The sequence below is a fragment of the Coenobita brevimanus genome, chromosome 5, assembly GCF_032717465.1.
Source record: "Coenobita brevimanus isolate Jiangsu-jjx chromosome 5, ASM3271746v2, whole genome shotgun sequence".
Taxonomy (NCBI): Eukaryota; Metazoa; Arthropoda; class Malacostraca; order Decapoda; family Coenobitidae; genus Coenobita; species Coenobita brevimanus.
In genome coordinates, this window is record NC_136958.1 from 19,268,855 (window position 1) to 19,296,356 (window position 27,502).

General features: G+C 38.6%; 1 protein-coding gene across 1 annotated transcript in view; it reads right to left on the reverse strand.

The window, feature by feature from the left end:
• Positions 1 to 421: 421 nt before the first annotated feature.
• Positions 422 to 27,502, reverse strand: part of LOC145398038 (uncharacterized) — a 151,586-nt gene continuing 124,505 nt past the window's right edge. The window contains exon 6 of the mRNA XM_080271001.1: positions 422 to 481. Within this exon, the coding sequence (XP_080127127.1) occupies positions 470 to 481 (12 nt within the window). The 3' untranslated portion in view covers positions 422 to 469. The remainder of the gene's footprint in view (positions 482 to 27,502) is intronic.

The following is a 27,502-nucleotide window of genomic DNA, read 5'->3' on the forward strand; positions in this document are numbered from 1 at the left end:
AAATGAATATGTACCTAATGGACTGCTTGGTGAAGCTGACTTCTTCCTGCAGTCCACCATCTTCCTTACAGGGAAGTAGGGGAGGATTGAGTTACATTTGTATAACCAGGCGCTGTAGTCGACTTTAGTTTAGACGGTTGTTGTTGTTTTAGATATCCTCCCTTTGGGAGGACTGGGCCAAATATGGGCGCGCCAAGTTTAGACGGTTAAACAATTAATGTAAAAGATACGGAACTGCATGTATCTCAGTGCCAAGAGTTGTTCAGGTTGAAAAGCTGCACCCGTATAATTATGGAAAAGATGTTTATTCATAAGATACATCTGACATCTTATCATAAGATACATGGACTCTCATTATATAAATTCTTTTTTCTTTTTTTTTCAATTTCAGTACAGTACTGTACATACTTTGTCTCCCAACTTATATCCCCCGCTTCATCCCTGAGAAGTCCTAGTTATGTCCTTGGATCTAGGTAGGCATCTGAAAAAAAGGAAAACAGGAATTTAGATCAGTAGTATTTCATCTTCCTAGAACTCGCTACATATCTAGAAAAATAAAAAAAATTGGTGAGCATAACCTGTAATGAGGAAAATATTAGGTTTCCTTACCTCATTGGTGATATGAAAAAGTGTGTGGTACGTGACAGAAATGTTGGGCCTCAGGGAACGGTCTGTAAAGGCTATACCCAGAGTCAAAAACATACAAATGGTCTTCGCATCAAAACTGCTGTAGGAATGTGGACTGCATATTCGGCGGTTGTGAGATGTAATATGGGGGAGTATGTGGATACACCTTATCAGTCACATTCACACACACGATTGTCATGCAGTCCGAATTTCTACCTTATCCTTTCACTCTCGATAACCAATAAAATAGATATGTTTCACAAATTCACTCTCAGGCTCCAATAACTCACTCTCAACTAAGTAACATCGTTCGGCGTTAACTTTAAATATCAGAGAAGACGCGGTTATGTGATTAGCCTAGTGATAAAGTATTAACACTTTCTGGCTCCTGTGACTTACTATCGGATAAATTTAATCGCCTGGGTTGAAATACAAGAGGATGCAGCCATGAAACTTACCCTGCTTGGTCAGATAAAATATCTACAGATAGATAGTTACATACATACACTATGCTATACCATCTTTGCTATACATTATCAATCTAAAATTTCTCTCCGTCTTCATTTCGTGATTAGCACCACGAAAGTATGGTGCTAATCACGAAGAAGTGCTATGAAAAGGGTAAAGAACTACATCAATTTTTTTGTCACTGGACAACGTAAATATGTTTCAAAAGCACTAAAATCTGGGCCATTTTTAGGCGACACTAAATACTACTAGCCCAGACGCTTTTATTCAGCTTTGGAAAGGTCTGCGGTCTTCAAGAAATAAAGGATATACAGTACTTAACTCGTTCAGTTCGAAACAGGTCTCCTAAGCTAAATGAAATCATCTGGAGGTAGAAATAAAGAGAAATGTCGTCATAATAATAAGGTTGGCACAATAAATTAGATAAAACTGCCTAAAAAAGTTCCATTGCTATCTATGAAGCCTGTGTGCCAGCCTCCCCAAATTTATAGTACCAGTTATATGATTGTTTTTCGTTTTATAATTTGGTAGTTTACACACGCCTGATTTAAGGTTTTATTATAATGCAGTGGCTTAGGAGACATTGTACCACCTCTTCTTTAACGATTGGTTTGCATACTGTATTAGTCTCCACCTAAGCATTCTCATGTGTGCTCTTTGTAGAGCTTACATCTACATACTGTACTGTGCATCAACAAAATATAAAGAGGATATTGAGGTGTAATGTGCAGAATAAATCGCAAAGGATGAGTGTAAGAAAGATATCAAAAGCAACATAAAAGTCGTGTTTTAACGAAGGCTGACTTTAGCTTATTTCATAAATCTCATTACTCATAATGCAAACTTTTCTGAGATTCACATATGTTTATTTTTTTCCTCTTACACACTATTTTTTGTTTCATTTAGATGCGAAAGCTTCTCTAGGAGGAGCCCTGTCCACATGTCACTCAGTTTTCGGACGCAGACTTTTCACTTTAGGAATGCCACACTCCATCACACCACAGCACTCACGCACCACAGCACACAATATTACCCTCCCACATCACATCACACCACACCACACCATACCACACAAAATTACCCATCGACATCACACTACACCGCAACACACCACACATAATAGCCCATCCACATGACACACCGCAACACATCACACCACACAAAATAACCCATCCACATCACACTACACCACACCACACCAGACCACACATAAGAGCCCATCCACACCATATCACACCACACCACACAAAATTACCCTGCCAAATCACACCAGAGCACACCACACCAACGGCATTAACCGAAGGGCCCTGAAGCTCCTTCATCTAATATTTTTATACTTGTTCACATTATCACCTCCACTCGGCCCCTTCCTCATCTCTCTCTCATCCTCCTCTTCTTCTCTCCTCTCTTTACCCTAGTCTCTACCTCTCACCCTCCTCTTCTCTCCTCCCTTTACCCTAGTCTCTACCTCTCACCCTCCTTTCTCTCTCTCTCTCTCTCTCTCTCTCTCTCTCTCTCTCTCTCTCCTCCTCCTCCTCCCCCTCCTCCTCTCGTCCCTCTCATAGCCTTCTTATCTCTCTTCCCCTCTTTTCTTCCTCTCTTCTCTTTCCTTCCCTCTCTTCATTGTTCCACATTTCTTCTCTGACTCAGTTCTTCCCCTCCCTCTAATCTCTCCTTTCTTCTTCTCTCCCCTCCTTTCTCTCCTCTTGCTTTCAGTACCCTTTCCCCTCCCCTTCCTTCTCCCTCCTGTTCTCTCCTCTTCCCATCCTCACCTGTTCTCTCCTCCCCTTTTGTTTACCTCCTTCACCTCATTATATTTTTAGCCTAGCTCTTTTTTTTAACATATATTTTTTCTACTCCGCTGATTATGCCCACTCGACAAGGTTTCTCAAAACTCCTTATTGACTTAGTTGGCCCATCAGTATAATATCATACATTAATTACTTGGGTGAATATGAAATTCATAACAGCTAATGATGAATACATTGTAAGCAGTGGCAGAATAATGCAATAGTGTGGATCTGCATCCTGTCCATCCTTATTCCTCGAGAACAATATCATATCCTAGTCCTTTTCTCATGTTGCAGCACAGTGAAAGAGATAGTAATATGGCTCTACATCCTTACCTGCATTTCGTGACTGCCATCATATTCCAGTTACAGCTCAGTAGCAGAATAATACAATTTTTCGACACTGCCTCCTTTCTACAGCACTTCATTACAAGCATCGCTTTTTAATGTAAATATCTTTTTACAACTCATTGCCAGAAAAAGACAATACAGCGACTCTACATCCATTCCCTAGCACTTCTACAGGATTTCCTTCCGCCAAGCCTGTCCTGAAACTAACTGCTTAATATGGAATTACCACGGCCTGACATCCTTCCCATGGTGTTTCTTTGATACTATCGCCATATCCCAGTGTTCATGTTTGTTGCAGTTCAATGGCATAAGACAATTCTATGGCTCTATATCCTTCCCGTGGCACAAATTCGTGATCAGTACATTAATCTACTGTTTATAGTTTGTTACATCTCTTCATTCGACATAGAGATAGCAATTTTCGGCCAAAATAAACTAGGCAAATTATAGTACAGCCATTCTTATGCGATATTACTGTAGAAACGAATGTAACAATATATGAAACTATGACAAGAATATTGACCCTTAAGTTTAGTTGATAGCCAGATAAAGTGAGACTGGAGGGTCGAGCTGACTAGTGGACTAACCAAGGAGATTCATTCCTATCCCATAAAAACAGATCATCGAATTTAATGCAGCTACGACTTAGTGCCTAAACTGAGGACGTACCCGGTAACCCAGTTGTGAAAAATGTAAATATATATATATATTACGTTGCTGACCGGGAATCGAACCCAAGATCTCTAAATAGAAGTCAGGCACTGATGCCTCTGCGCCACGACGTAATAAAATCTCATATATCTGAATTTTTTGACGAACCATGTAATTCCACCATGGGAGGCTATATTTCAGTCACAACACATTAAGATTATTTCTCAGCCCCACGCACCCCGGCAAGTGAGAGTAGTTTTAATCTCTCCAATACATAACACAAGCGTCCTCATTTGTTGGAGAGACACATTACACGCTTGTGTACAAATGTTTTTTAGGCTCCTGACTGTGTAATGTGTCTCTCCAACATATAAGGACGTTCGTGTTGTGTCTGGGATAGATTAAAACTGCTCTGTCACTTGCCGAGGTGCATGGGGCTGAGAAATAATCCTAATATATTGTGATTGAAATATATCCCCCCCATAATGGATTTACCTGTTTCATCAAAAATCAAAATTTTATAGCTTTAAATATGTCGTGGTGTAGTGGCCTCAGTGTCTGATTTCTAAATAAAAGGTTGGGGTTCGATTCCCGATCAGGAGAGTTAAAAACATTATTACACACGCGCGCAATGTGTGTCTATCAATATATATATATACACACATATATATAAATGGCAATTAAGTAATTGGGCGACAGGGAAGTTCAAACTAGCGGCACTGATAAGTCTCGCAAGAATACATAACTTGCACTTTCAATAGTTAAATATCATGCGAAAATCGGCTTACAGAGGAAGTACAGTTAACAGGACTGGTGACCCATAACGAGGTTATCTGTTGAAAAAAAAAAAAAAAAAGCCAATTTTACTAAGATCTAATGAACGTGTAAGAGAAAATTATAGAGAAGATGAAGGTTCTCCAACACCCACGACACTATTCAATAATACCGACCGGGAAAAAAAAAAAAAAAACTCTCTAGAAAGGACAAGCATGGGAATTTTTAAAGGAAAGGCGGAAGTGAAGTAACTATGCACTAAGTAATCTCAGTTCTACAAATCTGAATAAGAAAGACCAGACACAGTCGCCAAATGCTCTCATTATTATACTAACGTCTCACTATGATTAGCATACTTTTAAACATTGAAGTAAACAACACTAAGTTAACTATAATCTTTAGTCTCAAAATATTTGTCCCGCCCAAATGAAAATGCATCATTAGTTTTGCACTAACCACTTTTGCTTGTGGCCGGTTCCATTGTTTCACTGGGCGAACATTAAATTAATTTACCCCCTATATTATTGCTGCAAGTCTTGCTTTTAAGTTTCACTCTATCATTTCTAGCCACAGTATCATTCTGTATTCCCAACAAATTATCTAATATTGCATTGTCAGAGTTTTAAGAATGATAAATGCTGATGTTAGACTTCATATGAATCATTTAAATATAAATTCAGTCAAGTACCGATAGACATATTTTTGCTTAAGCTGAGAGAAAGTACCCATTTATCCCCAAGTGTGCTGTTGACGTCATGTCATTTGCATTTGTGTTCGCTTAGTTTTTCAGATTAGTGCTTACAGCATATATATATATATATATATATATATATATATATATATATATATATATATATATATATATATATATATATATATATATATATATATATCTGAAATCACCAGATGAGGAAGTTCATGTGCGACTCTTAAGTAACAGAATAAGAGATTAAGAACCAGTGTTTCTCAGAATGTGCACAAATTTCTCATTAATTTCAGTGAAAGTATCACATTTTTATTTTGTGGTTAAAACGTTTTTACTTATTATAATTACAGAAAGTTTCGAGGAACATTTTTATTTGAATTGGTTCTGGAAATACAAACTTTCTTAAATGTTTTCATTTAATAACCTGTGTCCGCAAAACTGAGTTCATCTTCTTGAGAAAACAGAAAACATTATATTGAGAAATTACCACCTGCGAAGTAAGCAAAAGCATAATAGCCCATGCACTCAGAACAATATTTATTCAATGATTTTGCAAATTTCTTTAACTAAAAAATGCAATATTGCATTTCGCGTATTGCATGGTACTGTACACCTAGCAATTGTGGATTTCATTATTTGTTAACCCAAGGGAAAAAACGAAAAACTATGCAGTTCTGACCCATAGCTTGTCAACTCTATTACGTGCACCACAAGAAGTCAAAAAAATTCAATAATGTGCCGTGAAGCAGAAACGGTTGCGGAGCACTGGTATAACTAATGACGTATAAAGCTTAGTAATAACATCGAGCGTTCTGTGATCAAAGTTCCCAGCGATGAAGCCGAACATTTTGTTTGCTTTGTTGCTGGCTGCCATACACTGTTTAGATTTTTTAAAAGGAGGTTATTGATAATAACCATAAATACCTCGTATCCTTTACTTTTTTTTCAGTACGTGCGATATTCATATTTATTATTTTTTTTTTCAAAGGGTGCTAACGTTTATCTACATGAAATTTATCTGCTATTTTTTTACTGCAATTTATTAACTTATCCAGATTGTTTTGCATAGATTCACTGTTCTGCTCTCACAATGACCTCCAATCATCGTGTCATCTGCACATTTTGCTACCTTAGAAACGAGTAAATTTTCAAGATCACTCATAAATATGAAAAAGAATTGGTTCTATACCTGACCACTAACTCCGCTTTTTGATTTTAGCCAGTCTGATGATTCGCTTTTTAACGCTACACGCTGCCTGAAATTCCTTAACCAATTACCAGTCCAAGAGCATACTTTATTAAAGACCGTGGGTTTCTAGTTTTTCTAGTACTCTTAGATGGGGCACCTTATCAAACGCTATATGGAAATTTAGGTAGACGGATATCCGGCGGTATTTTGGCGTCCCAGTTATCGTATACGTTTGCCAAAAAAATTCTAGCGGATTTCTAAGGCATGATATTATATTATAACGAAACCCATTCTAATAATCTGATATAATATTTTGCTTATTAAAGAAATATTTTTTTTCTATAACATTTTTTTATTTTATTTCGCATAGTACTGATGTGAGGCAAATTGGTTGGTAATTTGTACTGCGTCTCATACGTTTTTTTTTTTTTTTTTTTTTAAATATGCCAAGCTTCCATTGATTAGGTAGAGTCATTCATAAAAGAAGTGATCCCTCGCTAGCCAATCCCTCCGCGTTTCGTCGGGTAACACTGTAACCTGTACAACTTCAGGTGATTCGAGTTGGGCTTCGCGATATCCTACTATGCCTGAGTGAATCCCAACTCGAATTCAGTTTCACTTCCTGATAAACTAATGTAACAATGGCGTGTGTGGATATGCTCTTCATAATATTGCTTTGTATATTAAATTATCACACCATAGTGCAAGTGGCAAATCCTTTTACCTCAGTAGATAATCTAATGTTGAACACTTTTATTATGTAGCGTCTATCATTCGCATTAAAACATGATGAGTGGATGGACAAAAACAATTATAATGTCGTATCTACCAGTGATTTCCAACTATTCCCCACACAGTTCAAAACATTCCGTTGAAGTGATTTTAACTTTCACCCCGTAGCCTAACCCACGTTACGTTAAAAAATTTAGTGTCACATAACCGACTTGGAGTGTTTATGTCTGCACACGTCCCCGAATGACCAATAATTAATCTTGTACTAACGCCCACATTATAAACATATTAAGGCTAAAAAAAAAAAAAAAAGTCATTCGCATGAGGCTGCTTATTTTTAAGGGCGGCATGCCTATATGATCTGTAATTTCGAGGTAGGCTACAACACCATGATGAAATAGGAAATTTTTCTTTTATATAAATAAGACTGCATTTGTTTTGATGAGGTTTGTAAAACAACTGTGATCTCGATGACCTCGTCAAAAGAAAAATTTTCTTTGATGCCTAATCTACATCCGATTTATGACGTATTACTGGATAAAATACATTACCGTGGGGATGATGCTGTTATAACTAAAACAGCAGTTTTCTGCTAAAATAAAGATGAAAGTTATACTGCTATTAGACTAAGAGTTTCACATCACTTCTGTAGAAATACTGCATTACGTGCCTCGTGAAATTTTCATCGAATATGAATGTCTGCATTATCGTTCGTTTATTGATTTTTTCCTCCGTTTATGGTTAGGTATTTTCTTTCTCCAGAAAAATAATGTGGCATTGAAATGTGGAACTGCATCAGTGTACCGTTTTTGTGCTATAAGTCTTAAATAATGCATTCCCCTAATATCTTACACGATATTTTAGCATTTCACTGTTGGCGCCTTAATGATCATGAAGTACAAGAAAATTTCTTACAGTACCTATGTTATGTACCACTGTCCGAGTTGCATTCTAATGGAAATACTACCTTTATCATCTTAATCTCCGATTTTCATAGATGATGCTTGTTCTCCACGATATACTGTAATATTAATGTCCGATAACTGTAGAGATAATATCACTGAATTAGGAAGTTGCAATCGCCGTCGTGGACTGGGATCCCAAAGCTTGACGCTCAAGAGCTGAGTTTGTATGCCAAACTTAGTATCCATATCAATAATTTGTCCTCCGTAGCCTACCACATATCTGTGAATGACGGGATTTGTCAGTGCCAGAGTAAACGCTAGCTTATCCACATCTGTACAACATACGCGTGGGTGAAGGGGATGATCACTGCCAGGGCGAAAGCTACCCTGGCCACGTCTCTACCACATAATTATCTGTGAGTTGAGGACGTGTGTCCGTATCAAAACGAACGCTAGCCTGGCCATGTCTCTACCACATATGCGTGGGTTGAGGGATGTCTGATAGCCAGAGCAACAGCTAGCCTGGCCACGTCTCTAGCACATATGCACGGATGAAGGGACGTGTCATTGCTACATCACATGGTAATCTGGCCATATCTCTGCTTCATATGCAATATTGAGGGAAAGTGATTGTGCGTGATTACTCTTTTTCCTGACCAAATTTCTGTCACTTACAAGTTCACGGGTTAAAGTAGTGTACACATACGAATTTCAGAAGGCTTATGCTCAAAAGAAAATGGGGCATATTTGTGTTCTGGTTCAGCTTGTTTAAGGTCCTATTTTTAGTGGCAATAGGACCTGTAGGTTGCCCATGAGTGTGCGTTTACGCACGCACTCACACATGCACACATACTTACACACATAGTCGCTTACATACATGCAGACACATGCACACACACATATGCGCACGCACGAATGCGTGCACCCACGAACGCGCGCGCGCACACACACACACACACACACACACACACACACACACACACAAACCAGGCACGGATTCCGGGTAGGGAGAGGCAGGGGGGGGTGCCCCCATTCTTTAGGCATATTAATGAAAATTTTTGTAGTAAATGAACTATGACAGAAAAATATAAGTATTAAGAATCTTACGTAAATATTTTCATGGAATCATTTCGATGAAAAGAGGGAACTGGTGACAAACTGTGGAGGGTTGGACAATGAGTTGTCAAGAGTTCATATTTGTAAATCCAGAAAGAATCACGCCATCTTTTCCAGAGTGCTGCATCCAGCTCTGACCAACCCCTTCTACATCCACGCACCCCCCCTCCGACTCCATTACGTAGTCCTCCCCCAACCCCCCCACACACACATAATATCCGCGCGTATGTTTCTATTCGGTAATATGATGCTCTTCACTGCTGCTCAGTTTTTGTTGTTTTCTGCACCTAAAATTCCAGCCTCTGATTGATGGAGATTGGACCCATTTGTTCTTTGCACATGTGTTAAGACGTCGCACCGTTAGGTACGATGGCGTCTAATTATTTTGTTTACTCATTACTGGTACGATTTTACAAGGTTGATTTATTATTGGGGTGTTCGATAATTGTTCTGAAAACCCCTGCCTTCTTGAGGTCAGTCGTAACTTATATAGGATTGCTTGTTGGTTGTCAGATAAATATTATCACATAATCATGATGAAGGGGACACTGTTATTTTATGGAACGTTTATGCCAAAAGTATCATGATGGTTGTCGGGTTGAGCAACCACTGTCTTAATATGTGATGATCTTCATTTATTGAGTCCAAAACCTGTTTTCTGTAGTTATTATTTATCAAAAACCACAAACATTGACACTTCTGGTCGTCATTACCTCCGCCAACGAAGTTAGACGTGGTTATGTCTGCACCCACGTTTGTCTGTTTTTTTGTTTGTTTGTCCACACGATATCTCCAGAAGGTCTCAATGAATTTCAATAAAAGTTTGTGGTAAGTTGGGCCATAGGCCAAGAAAGAATTTATTACCCGGCGCGACAGCAAAGCTGGTATTATATTCAGTTTGCCTGTGTGTGTATGTCTGCGTGTCTGTTAGCACGATAATTTAGCAACCGCTCAAGATATCATCACAAAATTTTACAGGTATGTTGTAGAGAAAAAAATCGATCACGAGTTAGAGATCGTGAAAGTAGGACAAGATCTGTGTGTCTGTTAGCACAATAACTTCGCAGCCACTCAAGATGTTATCACAAAATTATACAGGTGTGTAGTGGAGATGCAAATCTCCTTCGAGTTCGAAGTTGGTGAAAGTAGGTAAAAGTCTGTGTGTCTGTTACCAATATAACTTCGCAACAACGGTAGACACTATCAAAAAAATTTACGGGTGTGTAGAAGGGATGAAAATCTCCGACGTGTTCGAAATTAGTGAAAGTAGGTCAAGGTCAAGGCCATATCCCGAGCCGCGCTAGGTATGTATCTGCTAGCAGCTGGTGTGATTCCCCCTTTGGAGGGGGGGGGGCTGAAGTGAAATTTTGGGGCGGATCCTGACCCGGATCCAATGTATCCTGCACAATAGAAGTTCTCAGTGGATTTCATTGAACTTTTGTGGAAGGGTAGGCCATGGCCCAAAAAAGAATTAATTAAATTGGGAGGGCCCACCTGGATCCGGATCCGGCATTGGCAGAGGTATGCGCCCTGTGAGTGTTTTCTAGCCACATTAAGTGGTGCCCATAACTTCTCATTACATGCACCAAAGTCAGAAAACTTTCTCATCATAATGAATGGTAGCACAATGTAATAGAAAAGTCTAACAAGGCAACTTCCAACGACATTTTGTCGGAATAATAAAAAAGGAAAAAATCGTGCAATTATTTTTCGATATATAGTAAGTTGTTAGCACTTATGCTACTATTCCATTAGTAGATAAGAAGTTTTGGGCACCACTTAAGAAATTATGGGCAACACTTACTTTAATGACGATCTGAAGTATCAGTGCTTGTGGTTTTTAATACAATATTAACTATACAGAGAACAAGTCATAGGCTCAGTACCCCCAAACCACCATATTTTAAGACAGTGGTTGCCCTAACAGACATCCAGCATCATACGTTTGGTATAAACTTTCCATAAAATAACAGTGTCCCCTTCATCATGATTACGTGATAATACTTATTTGACTACCAACAGGCAATCCTATATAAGTTTTGAGTTACCTCAGGGTAGCATTTTTTTTTCAGTACTATTATCGATCACCCAATAATAAATCAACCAAGTAAAATCGTACCAGTAATGAGCAAACAAAATAATTAGACACCATCGTACCTGACGGTGTAGCGTCTTGACACGTGCAAGGAACAAATGGGTCCAATCTCCATCAATCAGAGGCTGGAATTTTATGTGCAGAAAACAACGAAAACTGAGCAGCAATGAAGGGCATCATATTGCCGCAAAGAAACATACGCATGGATATTGTGTGGGGGGGGGGACTATGTACTGGAGTCGGAGGGGGGTGAATGGATGTGGAAGGGGTTAGTCAGAGCTGGATGCAGCACTTTGGAAAACGATGGCGTGATTCTCTCTGGGTTAACAAATATGAATTCTTGGTAACTCATTGTCAAACCCTCCACAATTTATCACCACTTCCCTCTTTACATCGAAATGATTCCATGAAAGCATTTATGTAAGATACTTAATTCTTTTATTTTGCTGTCACAGTTCATTTTTTATAAATAATCATTGGTCTGGGAAAATTCGGGGACATACACTCCCACGCCTCTCCCTACCCGGAATCCGTGCCTGGTGCGCGCGCGCGCGCGCGCGCGCGTGCGTGCGTGTGTGTGTGTGTGTGTGTGTGTGTGTGTGTGTGTGTCTGTGTGTGTGTGCTTTCGTGGGTGTCGGCGTGCGTGCGTGCACGCTAGTGTGTGTGTGCATGAGTGCGCATGTATCTGTGCATGTATGTGTGCGTGCGTACGTAAACACGCTCACGGGAAACCTACTGGGCCTACTGCCACCGTAAGTAGGATATTAGGCAAACTGAACCAGCACACGAATATGCCCTCCGTCCTTTTGAGCTTAAGCCTTCTGAAATTCGTATGTGTACTACTACGGTAACCCATGAACTTGTATGTGACAGAGATGTGATCAAGAAAAGGAGTAATCGCACACTATCACTTTCCCTCATCCATGCATATGTGGCAGAGATACAGCCAGATTAGCATGTGATTTAACATTGACACGTCCCTTCACCCATGCATATGTGGTTGAGACGTAATCAGGTTAGCTGTCGCTCTGCCTGTGAGACATCCCTTCAATCCACGCATATGCACTAGAGATGTGGCCGGGCAAGTGTTCACTTTAACTCTGATCCATCCTCTCAACCCATGAACATGTGGTGAGACGCGGCCAGGCTAGCGATCACTCTGGCACTGACACACCTCAACACAACGCATCTGTGGTAGAGACGTGGCTAGGCTAGCGTACGCATTGGCACTGACACATCTCAACCCATGCATATGTGGTAGAGATGTGGCGAATCTAGCTTTCACATTGGCACTGACACACCTCCTCAACCCACACATAATGTTGTAGAAATATGGTCCGGCTTTCGTTCGCCCCTGCAGTGACACCTCCCCTTCACCCACGAATATGCTGTTGAGATGTGGACAAGCTAGCGTTTACTCTGGCACTGACACATCCCCTCACTCACAAGTATGTGATAGGCCACAGAGGAGAAATTACTGGTATGGAATCTAAGCTTGGCATACAAACTCAGCTCTTGAGCGTCAAGCTTTGGGATCACAGTACACGACGAAGATTGCAACCTCCGAATTCAGTGATATTATCTCTACAGTTATCGGACATTAAAATTACAGTATATCATGAAGAATAGGCGTAATCTGTTAAATTCCGGAACTGAGATTATAAAGGGAATATTTGCTTCAGAATGCAACTCGGACAGTGATACATAACCTAGGTACTGTAAAAATTTTTCTTGTACTTCATGATCATTATGGCGCCAACAGTGAAATGCTAAAATATCGTGTAAGATATTAGGGGAATGCATTATCTAAGACGTATTGCACAAAAAGTAACACTGGTGCAGTTCCACATTTCAATGCCACATTATTTTTTTGGAGAAAGAAAATACCTAACCATAAACGGAGGAAAAAATCAATAAACGAACGATAATGCAGAAATTCATATTCGGCGAAAAAGTCACGAGGCACGTAATGCAGTATTTCTACAGAAGTGATGTGAAACTCTTAGTCTAATAGCAGTATAACTTTCATCTTTATTTTGGCAGAAAACTGCTGTTTTAGTTATAATAGTATCATCCCCACGGTAATGTATTTTATCCAGAAATACGTCATAAATCGGATGTAGGTTAGGCATCAAAGAAAATTTTTCTTCTGACGAGGTCATCGAGATCACAGTTGTTTTACAAACCTTATCAAAACAATGCAGTCTTATTAATATCAAAGAAATGTTCCTATTTCATCATGGTGTTGTAGCCTACCTCAAAATTACAGACCATGTAGGCATGCCGCCTTCAAAAATAAGCAGCCTCACGTGAATGTCTTTTTTTTTTTTTTTTTTTTTTTTTTTTGCTGTAATATGTTTATTAGGTGGGCTTTTGTACAAGAATAATTATTGGTCATTGGAGGACCTGTACCGACATAAACACATCAAGTCGGTTATGTGATAATCAATTTTTAAACTTAACATCACAGGTTAAGTTACGGGGTGAAAGTTATAATAATCACTTCAACGGAATGTTTGAGTGTGGAGAATAGTTGAAAATCATTGGCAGATACGACACCGTAATTGTTTTTGTGCCTCCACTCATCATATTTTAATGTGAATGATAGATGTTACAAAATGAAAGTGTTCAACATTAGATTATCATCTGAGGTCAAAGGAATTGCCGCTTGGACTATGGTGTGATTATTAAATATACAAAGCAATATTATGTAGAGCATTTCTGAACACGCCAATGTTACATTAGTTCATCAGGAAGTGAAACTGAATTCGAGCTGGGGTTATCTCAAAGGCCAACTCGAATCAGCTGAAGTTGTGAAGATTACAGTGTTATTAGACGAAACGAGGAGGGTTTGGCTAGCGAGGGATCACTTCTTTTATGGTGACTGTACTTTACATTCAGCTATTTAGTCAATGAATAGTTTAGTTATAGGAAATACTATCTATAATACTCATGCAGTATGCAATGAGATATCTGTTCTGGGTCAGGTAGCATACTTGGGTCGAGTTTCTGAAAATAATTTAAAACATCCTGCTCTGCCATTTCATTAATTGATTACTTATCTTATGGTCCTGAGACAACCAACTGTTACATGTGTGTGTTTACACTGTTTTCTTTCTTGAAAACAATATAAATGGTGTCGTTCAGTATTACTGAACGACTGGCTCTATATCCTTCCCGTGGCACAAATTCGTGATCAGTACATTAATCTACTGTTTATAGTTTGTTACATCTCTTCATTCGACATAGAGATAGCAATTTTCGGCCAAAATAAACTAGGCAAATTATAGTACAGCCATTCTTATGCGATATTAGAAACGAATGTAACAATATATGAAACTATGACAAGAATATTGACCCTTAAGTTTAGTTGATAGCCAGATAAAGTGAGACTGGAGGGTCGAGCTGACTAGTGGACTAACGAAGGAGATTCATTCCTATCCCATAAAAACAGATCATCGAATTTAATGCAGCTACGACTTAGTGTCTAAACTGAGGACGTACCTGGTAACCCAGTTGTGAAAAATGTAAATATATATATATATATATTACGTTGCTGACCGGGAATCGAACCCAAGATCTCTAGATAGAAGTCAGGCACTGATGCCACTGCGCCACGACGTAATAAAATCTCATATATCTGAATTTTTTTGACGAACCATGTAATTCCACCATGGGAGGCTATATTTCAGTCACAACACATTAAGATTATTTCTCAGCCCCACGCACCCCGGCAAGTGAGAGTAGTTTTAATCTCTCCAAGACATAACACAAGCGTCCTCATTTGTTGGAGAGACACATTACACGCTTGTGTACAAATGTTTTTTAGGCTCCTGACTGTGTAATGTGTCTCTCCAACATATAAGGACGTTCGTGTTGTGTCTGGGATAGATTAAAACTGCTGTCACTTGCCGAGGTGCATGGGGCTGAGAAATAATCCTAATATATTGTGATTGAAATATATCCCCCCCCATAATGGATTTACCTGTTTCATCAAAAATCAGAATTTTATCACTTTAAATATGTCGTGGTGTAGTGGCTTCAGTGTCTGATTTCTAAATAAAAGGTTGGGGTTCGATTCCCGATCAGGAGAGTTAAAAACATTATTACACACGCGCGTAATGTGTGTCTATCAATATATATACACACATATATATAAATGGCAATTAAGTAATTGGGCGACAGGGAAGTTCAAACTAGCGGCACTGATAAGTCTCTCAAGAATACATAACTTGCACTTTCAATAGTTAAATATCATGCGAAAATCGGCTTACAGAGGAAGTACAGTTAACAGGACTGGTGACCCATAACGAGGTTATCTGTTGAAAAAAAAAAAAACAATTTTACTAATATATAATTAACGTGTAAGATAAAATTATAGATAAGATGAAGGTTCTCCAACACCCACGACACTATTCAATAATACCGACCGGGAAAAAAAAAAAAAAAAAAAACTCTCTAGAAAGGACAAGCATGGGAAATTTTAAAGGAAAGGCGGAAGTGAAGTAACTATGCACTAAGTAATCTCAGTTCTACAAATCTGAATAAGAAAGAGCAGACACAGTCGCCAAATGCTCTCATTATTATACTAAAGTCTCACTATGATTACCATACTTTTAAACATTGAAGTAAACAACACTAAGTTAACTATAATCTTTAGTCTCAAAATATTTGTCCCGCCCAAAGAAAATGCATCATTAGTTTTGCACTAACCACTTTTGCTTGTGGCCGGTTCCATTGTTTCACTGGGCGAACATTAAATTAATTTACCCCCTATATTATTGCAGCAAGTCTTGCTTTTAAGTTTCACTCTATCATTTGTAGCCACAGTATCATTCTGTATTCCCAACAAATTATCTAATATTGCATTGTCAGAGTTTTAAGAATGATAAATGCTGATGTTAGACTTCATATGAATCATTTAAATATAAATTCAGTCAAGTACCGATAGACATATTTTTGCTTAAGCTAAGAGAAAGTACCCATTTATCCCCAAGTGTGCTGTTGACGTCATGTCATTTGCATTTGTGTTCGCTTAGTTTTTCAGATTAGTGCTTACAGCATATATATATATATATATATATATATATATATATATATATATATATATATATATATATATATATATATATATATCTGAAATCACCAGATGAGGAAGTTCATGTGCTACTCTTATGTAACAGAATAAGAGATTAAGAACCAGTGTTCCTCAGAATGTGCACAAATTTCTCATTAATTTCAGTGAGAGTATCACATTTTTATTTTGTGGTTAAAACGTTTTTACTTATTATAATTACAGAAAGTTTCGAGGAACATTTTTATTTGAATTGGTTCTGGAAATACAAACTTTCTTAAATGTTTTCATTTAATAACCTGTGTCCGCAAAACTGAGTTCATCTTCTGAGAAAACAGAAAACATTATATTGAGAAATTACCACCTGCGAAGTAAGCAAAAGCATAATAGCCCATGCACTCAGAACAATATTTATTCAATGATTTTGCAAATTTCTTTAACTAAAAAATGCAATATTGCATTTCGCGTATTGCATGGTACTGTACACCTAGCAATTGTGGATTTCATTATTTGTTAACCCAAGGGAAAAAACGAAAAACTATGCAGTTCTGACCCATAGCTTGTCAACTCTATTACGTGCACCACAAGAAGTCAAAAAATTCAATAATGTGCTGTGAAGCAGAAACGGTTGCGGAGCACTGGTATAACTAATGACGTATAAAGCTTAGTAATAACATCGAGCGTTCTGTGATCAAAGTTCCCAGCGATGAAGCCGAACATTTGTTTGCTTTGTTGCTGGCTGCCATACACTGTTTAGATTTTTTAAAAGGAGGTTATTGATAATAACCATAAATACCTCGTATCCTTTACTTTTTTTTCAGTCCGTGCGATATTCATATTTATTATTTTTTTTTTTTCAAAGGGTGCTAACGTTTATCTACATGAAATTTATCTGCTATTTTTTTACTGCAATTTATTAACTTATCCAGATTGTTTTGCATAGATTCACTGTTCTGCTCTCACAATGACCTCCAATCATCGTGTCATCTGCACATTTTGCTACCTTAGAAACGAGTAAATTTTCAAGATCACTCATAAATATGAAAAAGAATTGGTTCTATACCTGACCACTAACTCCGCTTTTTGATTTTAGCCAGTCTGATGATTCGCCATTTAACGCTACACGCTGCCTGAAATTCGTTAACCAATTACCAGTCCAAGAGCATACTTTATTAAAGACCGTGGGTTTCTAGTTTTTCTAGTACTCTTAGATGGGGCACCTTATCAAACGCTATATGGAAATTTAGGTAGACGGATATCCGGCGGTATTTTGGCGTCCCAGTTATCGTATACGTTTGCCAAAAAATTCTAGCGGATTTCTAAGGCATGATATTATATTATAAAGAAACCCATTCTAATAATCTGATATAATATTATGCTTATTAAAGAAATATTTTTTTTATATTAGATTTATTGATTTTATTTCGCAGAGTACTGATGTGAGGCAAATTGGTTGGTAATTTGTACTGCGTCTCATACGTTTTTTTTTTTTTTTTTTAAAATATGCCAAGCTTCCATTGATTAGGTAGAGTCATTCATAAAAGAAGTGATCCCTCGCTAGCCAAACCCTCCGCGTTTCGTCGGGTAACACTGTAACCTGTACAACTTCAGGTGATTCGAGTTGGGCTTCGCGATATCCTACTATGCCTGAGTGAATCCCAACTCGAATTCAGTTTCACTTCCTGATAAACTAATGTAACAATGGCGTGTGTGGATATGCTCTTCATAATATTGCTTTGTATATTAAATTATCACACCATAGTGCAAGTGGCAAATCCTTTTACCTCAGTAGATAATCTAATGTTGAACACTTTTATTATGTAGCGTCTATCATTCGCATTAAAACATGATGAGTGGATGGACAAAAACAATTATAATGTCGTATCTACCAGTGATTTCCAACTATTCCCCACACAGTTCAAAACATTCCGTTGAAGTGATTTTAACTTTCACCCCGTAGCCTAACCCACGTTACGTTAAAAAATTTAGTGTCACATAACCGACTTGGAGTGTTTATGTCTGCACACGTCCCCGAATGACCAATAATTAATCTTGTACTAACGCCCACATTATAAACATATTAAGGCTAAAAAAAAAAAAAAAAAAGTCATTCGCATGAGGCTGCTTATTTTTAAGGGCGGCATGCCTATATGATCTGTAATTTCGAGGTAGGCTACAACACCATGATGAAATAGGAAATTTTTCTTTTATATAAATAAGACTGCATTTGTTTTGATGAGGTTTGTAAAACAACTGTGATCTCGATGACCTCGTCAAAAGAAAAATTTTCTTTGATGCCTAATCTACATCCGATTTATGACGTATTACTGGATAAAATACATTACCGTGGGGATGATGCTGTTATAACTAAAACAGCAGTTTTCTGCTAAAATAAAGATGAAAGTTATACTGCTATTAGACTAAGAGTTTCACATCACTTCTGTAGAAATACTGCATTACGTGCCTCGTGAAATTTTCATCGAATATGAATGTCTGCATTATCGTTCGTTTATTGATTTTTTCCTCCGTTTATGGTTAGGTATTTTCTTTCTCCAGAAAAATAATGTGGCATTGAAATGTGGAACTGCACCAGTGTACCGTTTTTGTGCTATAAGTCTTAAATAATGCATTCCCCTAATATCTTACACGATATTTTAGCATTTCACTGTTGGCGCCTTAATGATCATGAAGTACAAGAAAATTTCTTACAGTACCTATGTTATGTACCACTGTCCGAGTTGCATTCTAATGGAAATACTACCTTTATCATCTTAATCTCCGATTTTCATAGACTATGCTTGTTCTCCACGATATACTGTAATATTAATGTCCGATAACTGTAGAGATAATATCACTGAATTAGGAAGTTGCAATCGCCGTCGTGGACTGGGATCCCAAAGCTTGACGCTCAAGAGCTGAGTTTGTATGCCAAACTTAGTATCCATATCAATAATTTGTCCTCCGTAGCCTACCACATATCTGTGAATGACGGGATTTGTCAGTGCCAGAGTAAACGCTAGCTTATCCACATCTGTACAACATACGCGTGGGTGAAGGGGATGATCACTGCCAGGGCGAAAGCTACCCTGGCCACGTCTCTACCACATAATTATCTGTGAGTTGAGAGCGTGTGTCCGTATCAAAACGAACGCTAGCCTGGCCATGTCTCTACCACATATGCGTGGGTTGAGGGATGTCTGATAGCCAGAGCAACAGCTAGCCTGGCCACGTCTCTAGCACATATGCACGGATGAAGGGACGTGTCATTGCTACATCACATGGTAATCTGGCCATATCTCTGCTTCATATGCAATATTGAGGGAAAGTGATTGTGCGTGATTACTCTTTTTCCTGATCAAATTTCTGTCACTTACAAGTTCACGGGTTAAAGTAGTGTACACATACGAATTTCAGAAGGCTTATGCTCAAAAGAAAATGGGGCATATTTGTGTTCTGGTTCAGCTTGTCTAAGGTCCTATTTTTAGTGGCAATAGGACCTGTAGGTTGCCCATGAGTGTGCGTTTACGCACGCACTCACACATGCACACATACTTACACACATAGTCGCTTACATACATGCAGACACATGCACACACACATATGCGCACGCACGAATGCGTGCACCCACGAACGCGCGCGCACACACACACACACACACACACACACACACACACACACACACACACACCAGGCACGGATTCCGGGTAGGGAGAGGCAGGGGGGGGTGCCCCCATTCTTTAGGCATATTAATGAAAATTTTTGTAGTAAATGAACTATGACAGAAAAATATAAGTATTAAGAATCTTACGTAAATATTTTCATGGAATCATTTCGATGAAAAGAGGGAACTGGTGACAAACTGTGGAGGGTTGGACAATGAATTGTCAAGAGTTCATATTTGTAAATCCAGAATCACGCCATCTTTTCCAGAGTGCTGCATCCAGCTCTGACCAACCCCTTCTACATCCACGCACCCCCCTCCGACTCCATTACGTAGTCCTCCCCCAACCCCCCCACACACACATAATATCCGCGCGTATGTTTCTATTCGGTAATATGATGCTCTTCACTGCTGCTCAGTTTTTGTTGTTTTCTGCACCTAAAATTCCAGCCTCTGATTGATGGAGATTGGACCCATTTGTTCTTTGCACATGTGTTAAGACGTCGCACCGTTAGGTACGATGGCGTCTAATTATTTTGTTTACTCATTACTGGTACGATTTTACAAGGTTGATTTATTATTGGGGTGTTCGATAATTGTTCTGAAAACCCCTGCCTTCTTGAGGTCAGTCGTAACTTATATAGGATTGCTTGTTGGTTGTCAGATAAATATTATCACATAATCATGATGAAGGGGACACTGTTATTTTATGGAACGTTTATGCCAAAAGTATCATGATGGTTGTCGGGTTGAGCAACCACTGTCTTAATATGTGATGATCTTCATTTATTGAGTCCAAAACCTGTTTTCTGTAGTTATTATTTATCAAAAACCACAAACATTGACACTTCTGGTCGTCATTACCTCCGCCAACGAAGTTAGACGTGGTTATGTCTGCACCCACGTTTGTCTGTTTTTTTGTTTGTTTGTCCACACGATATCTCCAGAAGGTCTCAATGAATTTCAATAAAAGTTTGTGGTAAGTTGGGCCATAGGCCAAGAAAGAATTTATTACCCGGCGCGACAGCAAAGCTGGTATTATATTCAGTTTGCCTGTGTGTGTATGTCTGCGTGTCTGTTAGCACGATAATTTAGCAACCGCTCAAGATATCATCACAAAATTTTACAGGTATGTTGTAGAGAAAAAAATCGATCACGAGTTAGAGATCGTGAAAGTAGGATAAGATCTGTGTGTCTGTTAGCACAATAACTTCGCAGCCACTCAAGATGTCATCACAAAATTATACAGGTGTGTAGTGGAGATGCAAATCTCCTTCGAGTTCGAAGTTGGTGAAAGTAGGTAAAAGTCTGTGTGTCTGTTACCAATATAACTTCGCAACAACGGTAGACACTATCAAAAAAATTTACGGGTGTGTAGAAGGGATGAAAATCTCCGACGTGTTCGAAATTAGTGAAAGTAGGTCAAGGTCAAGGCCATATCCCGAGCCGCGCTAGGTATGTATCTGCTAGCAGCTGGTGTGATTCCCCCTTTGGAGGGGGGGGGCTGAAGTGAAATTTTGGGGCGGATCCTGACCCGGATCCAATGTATCCTGCACAATAGAAGTTCTCAATGGATTTCATTGAACTTTTGTGGAAGGGTAGGCCATGGCCCAAAAAAGAATTAATTAAATTGGGAGGGCCCACCTGGATCCGGATCCGGCATTGGCAGAGGTATGCGCCCTGTGAGTGTTTTCTAGCCACATTAAGTGGTGCCCATAACTTCTCATTACATGCACCAAAGTCAGAAAACTTTCTCATCATAATGAATGGTAGCACAATGTAATAGAAAAGTCTAACAAGGCAACTTCCAACGACATTTTGTCGGAATAATAAAAAAGGAAAAAAAATCGTGCAATTATTTTTCGATATATAGTAAGTTGTTAGCACTTATGCTACTATTCCATTAGTAGATAAGAAGTTTTGGGCACCACTTAAGAAATTATGGGCAACACTTACTTTAATGACGATCTGAAGTATCAGTGCTTGTGGTTTTTAATACAATATTAACTATACAGAGAACAAGTCATAGGCTCAGTACCCCCAAACCACCATATTTTAAGACAGTGGTTGCCCTAACAGACATCCAGCATCATACGTTTGGTATAAACTTTCCATAAAATAACAGTGTCCCCTTCATCATGATTACGTGATAATACTTATTTGACTACCAACAGGCAATCCTATATAAGTTTTGAGTTACCTCAGGGTAGCATTTTTTTTTTCAGTACTATTATCGATCACCCAATAATAAATCAACCAAGTAAAATCGTACCAGTAATGAGCAAACAAAATAATTAGACACCATCGTACCTGACGGTGTAGCGTCTTGACACGTGCAAGGAACAAATGGGTCCAATCTCCATCAATCAGAGGCTGGAATTTTATGTGCAGAAAACAACGAAAACTGAGCAGCAATGAAGGGCATCATATTGCCGCAAAGAAACATACGCATGGATATTGTGTGGGGGGGGGGACTATGTACTGGAGTCGGAGGGGGGTGAATGGATGTGGAAGGGGTTAGTCAGAGCTGGATGCAGCACTTTGGAAAACGATGGCGTGATTCTCTCTGGGTTAACAAATATGAATTCTTGGTAACTCATTGTCAAACCCTCCACAATTTATCACCACTTCCCTCTTTACATCGAAATGATTCCATGAAAGCATTTATGTAAGATACTTAATTCTTTTATTTTGCTGTCACAGTTCATTTTTTATAAATAATCATTGGTCTGGGAAAATTCGGGGACATACACTCCCACGCCTCTCCCTACCCGGAATCCGTGCCTGGTGCGCGCGCGCGCGCGCGCGCGTGCGTGTGCGTGTGTGTGTGTGTGTGTGTGTGTGTGTGTGTGTGTGTGTGTGCTTTCGTGGGTGTCGGCGTGCGTGCGTGCACGCTAGTGTGTGTGTGCATGAGTGCGCATGTATCTGTGCATGTATGTGTGCGTGCGTACGTAAACACGCTCACGGGAAACCTACTGGGCCTACTGCCACCGTAAGTAGGATATTAGGCAAACTGAACCAGCACACGAATATGCCCTCCGTCCTTTTGAGCTTAAGCCTTCTGAAATTCGTATGTGTACTACTACGGTAACCCATGAACTTGTATGTGACAGAGATGTGATCAAGAAAAGGAGTAATCGCACACTATCACTTTCCCTCATCCATGCATATGTGGCAGAGATACAGCCAGATTAGCATGTGATTTAACATTGACACGTCCCTTCACCCATGCATATGTGGTTGAGACGTAATCAGGTTAGCTGTCGCTCTGCCTGTGAGACATCCCTTCAATCCACGCATATGCACTAGAGATGTGGCCGGGCAAGTGTTCACTTTAACTCTGATCCATCCTCTCAACCCATGAACATGTGGTGAGACGCGGCCAGGCTAGCGATCACTCTGGCACTGACACACCTCAACACAACGCATCTGTGGTAGAGACGTGGCTAGGCTAGCGTACGCATTGGCACTGACACATCTCAACCCATGTATATGTGGTAGAGATGTGGCGAATCTAGCGTTCACATTGGCACTGACACACCTCCTCAACCCACACATAATGTTGCAGAAATATGGTCCGGCTTTCGTTCGACCCTGCAGTGACACCTCCCCTTCACCCACGAATATGCTGTTGAGATGTGGACAAGCTAGCGTTTACTCTGGCACTGACATCCCCTCACTCACAAGTATGTGATAGGCCACAGAGGAGAAATTACTGGTATGGAATCTAAGCTTGGCATACAAACTCAGCTCTTGAGCGTCAAGCTTTGGGATCACAGTACACGACGAAGATTGCAACCTCCGAATTCAGTGATATTATCTCTACAGTTATCGGACATTAAAATTACAGTATATCATGAAGAATAGGCGTAATCTGTTAAATTCCGGAACTGAGATTATAAAGGGAATATTTGCTTCAGAATGCAACTCGGACAGTGATACATAACCTAGGTACTGTAAAAATTTTTCTTGTACTTCATGATCATTATGGCGCCAACAGTGAAATGCTAAAATATCGTGTAAGATATTAGGGGAATGCATTATCTAAGACGTATTGCACAAAAAGTAACACTGGTGCAGTTCCACATTTCAATGCCACATTATTTTTTTGGAGAAAGAAAATACCTAACCATAAACGGAGGAAAAATCAATAAACGAACGATAATGCAGAAATTCATATTCGGCGAAAAAGTCACGAGGCACGTAATGCAGTATTTCTACAGAAGTGATGTGAAACTCTTAGTCTAATAGCAGTATAACTTTCATCTTTATTTTGGCAGAAAACTGCTGTTTTAGTTATAATAGTATCATCCCCACGGTAATGTATTTTATCCAGAAATACGTCATAAATCGGATGTAGGTTAGGCATCAAAGAAAATTTTTCTTCTGACGAGGTCATCGAGATCACAGTTGTTTTACAAACCTTATCAAAACAATGCAGTCTTATTAATATCAAAGAAATGTTCCTATTTCATCATGGTGTTGTAGCCTACCTCAAAATTACAGACCATGTAGGCATGCCGCCTTCAAAAATAAGCAGCCTCACGTGAATGTCTTTTTTTTTTTTTTTTTGCTGTAATATGTTTATTAGGTGGGCTTTTGTACAAGAATAATTATTGGTCATTGGAGGACCTGTACCGACATAAACACATCAAGTCGGTTATGTGATAATCAATTTTTAAACTTAACATCACAGGTTAAGTTACGGGGTGAAAGTTATAATAATCACTTCAACGGAATGTTTGAGTGTGGAGAATAGTTGAAAATCATTGGCAGATACGACACCGTAATTGTTTTTGTGCCTCCACTCATCATATTTTAATGTGAATGATAGATGTTACAAAATGAAAGTGTTCAACATTAGATTATCATCTGAGGTCAAAGGAATTGCCGCTTGGACTATGGTGTGATTATTAAATATACAAAGCAATATTATGTAGAGCATTTCTGAACACGCCAATGTTACATTAGTTCATCAGGAAGTGAAACTGAATTCGAGCTGGGGTTATCTCAAAGGCCAACTCGAATCAGCTGAAGTTGTGAAGATTACAGTGTTATTAGACGAAACGAGGAGGGTTTGGCTAGCGAGGGATCACTTCTTTTATGGTGACTGTACTTTACATTCAGCTATTTAGTCAATGAATAGTTTAGTTATAGGAAATACTATCTATAATACTCATGCAGTATGCAATGAGATATCTGTTCTGGGTCAGGTAGCATACTTGGGTCGAGTTTCTGAAAATAATTTAAAACATCCTGCTCTGCCATTTCATTAATTGATTACTTATCTTATGGTCCTGAGACAACCAACTGTTACATGTGTGTGTTTACACTGTTTTCTTTCTTGAAAACAATATAAATGGTGTCGTTCAGTATTACTGAACGACTGGCTCTATATCCTTCCCGTGGCACAAATTCGTGATCAGTACATTAATCTACTGTTTATAGTTTGTTACATCTCTTCATTCGACATAGAGATAGCAATTTTCGGCCAAAATAAACTAGGCAAATTATAGTACAGCCATTCTTATGCGATATTAGAAACGAATGTAACAATATATGAAACTATGACAAGAATATTGACCCTTAAGTTTAGTTGATAGCCAGATAAAGTGAGACTGGAGGGTCGAGCTGACTAGTGGACTAACGAAGGAGATTCATTCCTATCCCATAAAAACAGATCATCGAATTTAATGCAGCTACGACTTAGTGTCTAAACTGAGGACGTACCTGGTAACCCAGTTGTGAAAAATGTAAATATATATATATATATATATTACGTTGCTGACCGGGAATCGAACCCAAGATCTCTAGATAGAAGTCAGGCACTGATGCCACTGCGCCACGACGTAATAAAATCTCATATATCTGAATTTTTTTGACGAACCATGTAATTCCACCATGGGAGGCTATATTTCAGTCACAACACATTAAGATTATTTCTCAGCCCCACGCACCCCGGCAAGTGAGAGTAGTTTTAATCTCTCCAAGACATAACACAAGCGTCCTCATTTGTTGGAGAGACACATTACACGCTTGTGTACAAATGTTTTTTAGGCTCCTGACTGTGTAATGTGTCTCTCCAACATATAAGGACGTTCGTGTTGTGTCTGGGATAGATTAAAACTGCTGTCACTTGCCGAGGTGCATGGGGCTGAGAAATAATCCTAATATATTGTGATTGAAATATATCCCCCCCCATAATGGATTTACCTGTTTCATCAAAAATCAGAATTTTATCACTTTAAATATGTCGTGGTGTAGTGGCTTCAGTGTCTGATTTCTAAATAAAAGGTTGGGGTTCGATTCCCGATCAGGAGAGTTAAAAACATTATTACACACGCGCGTAATGTGTGTCTATCAATATATATACACACATATATATAAATGGCAATTAAGTAATTGGGCGACAGGGAAGTTCAAACTAGCGGCACTGATAAGTCTCTCAAGAATACATAACTTGCACTTTCAATAGTTAAATATCATGCGAAAATCGGCTTACAGAGGAAGTACAGTTAACAGGACTGGTGACCCATAACGAGGTTATCTGTTGAAAAAAAAAAAAAAAAACAATTTTACTAAGATCTAATGAACGTGTAAGAGAAAATTATAGAGAAGATGAAGGTTCTCCAACACCCACGACACTATTCAATAATACCGACCGGGAAAAAAAAAAAAAAAAAAAAAACTCTCTAGAAAGGACAAGCATGGGAAATTTTAAAGGAAAGGCGGAAGTGAAGTAACTATGCACTAAGTAATCTCAGTTCTACAAATCTGAATAAGAAAGAGCAGACACAGTCGCCAAATGCTCTCATTATTATACTAAAGTCTCACTATGATTACCATACTTTTAAACATTGAAGTAAACAACACTAAGTTAACTATAATCTTTAGTCTCAAAATATTTGTCCCGCCCAAAGAAAATGCATCATTAGTTTTGCACTAACCACTTTTGCTTGTGGCCGGTTCCATTGTTTCACTGGGCGAACATTAAATTAATTTACCCCCTATATTATTGCAGCAAGTCTTGCTTTTAAGTTTCACTCTATCATTTGTAGCCACAGTATCATTCTGTATTCCCAACAAATTATCTAATATTGCATTGTCAGAGTTTTAAGAATGATAAATGCTGATGTTAGACTTCATATGAATCATTTAAATATAAATTCAGTCAAGTACCGATAGACATATTTTTGCTTAAGCTAAGAGAAAGTACCCATTTATCCCCAAGTGTGCTGTTGACGTCATGTCATTTGCATTTGTGTTCGCTTAGTTTTTCAGATTAGTGCTTACAGCATATATATATATATATATATATATATATATATATATATATATATATATATATATATATATATATATA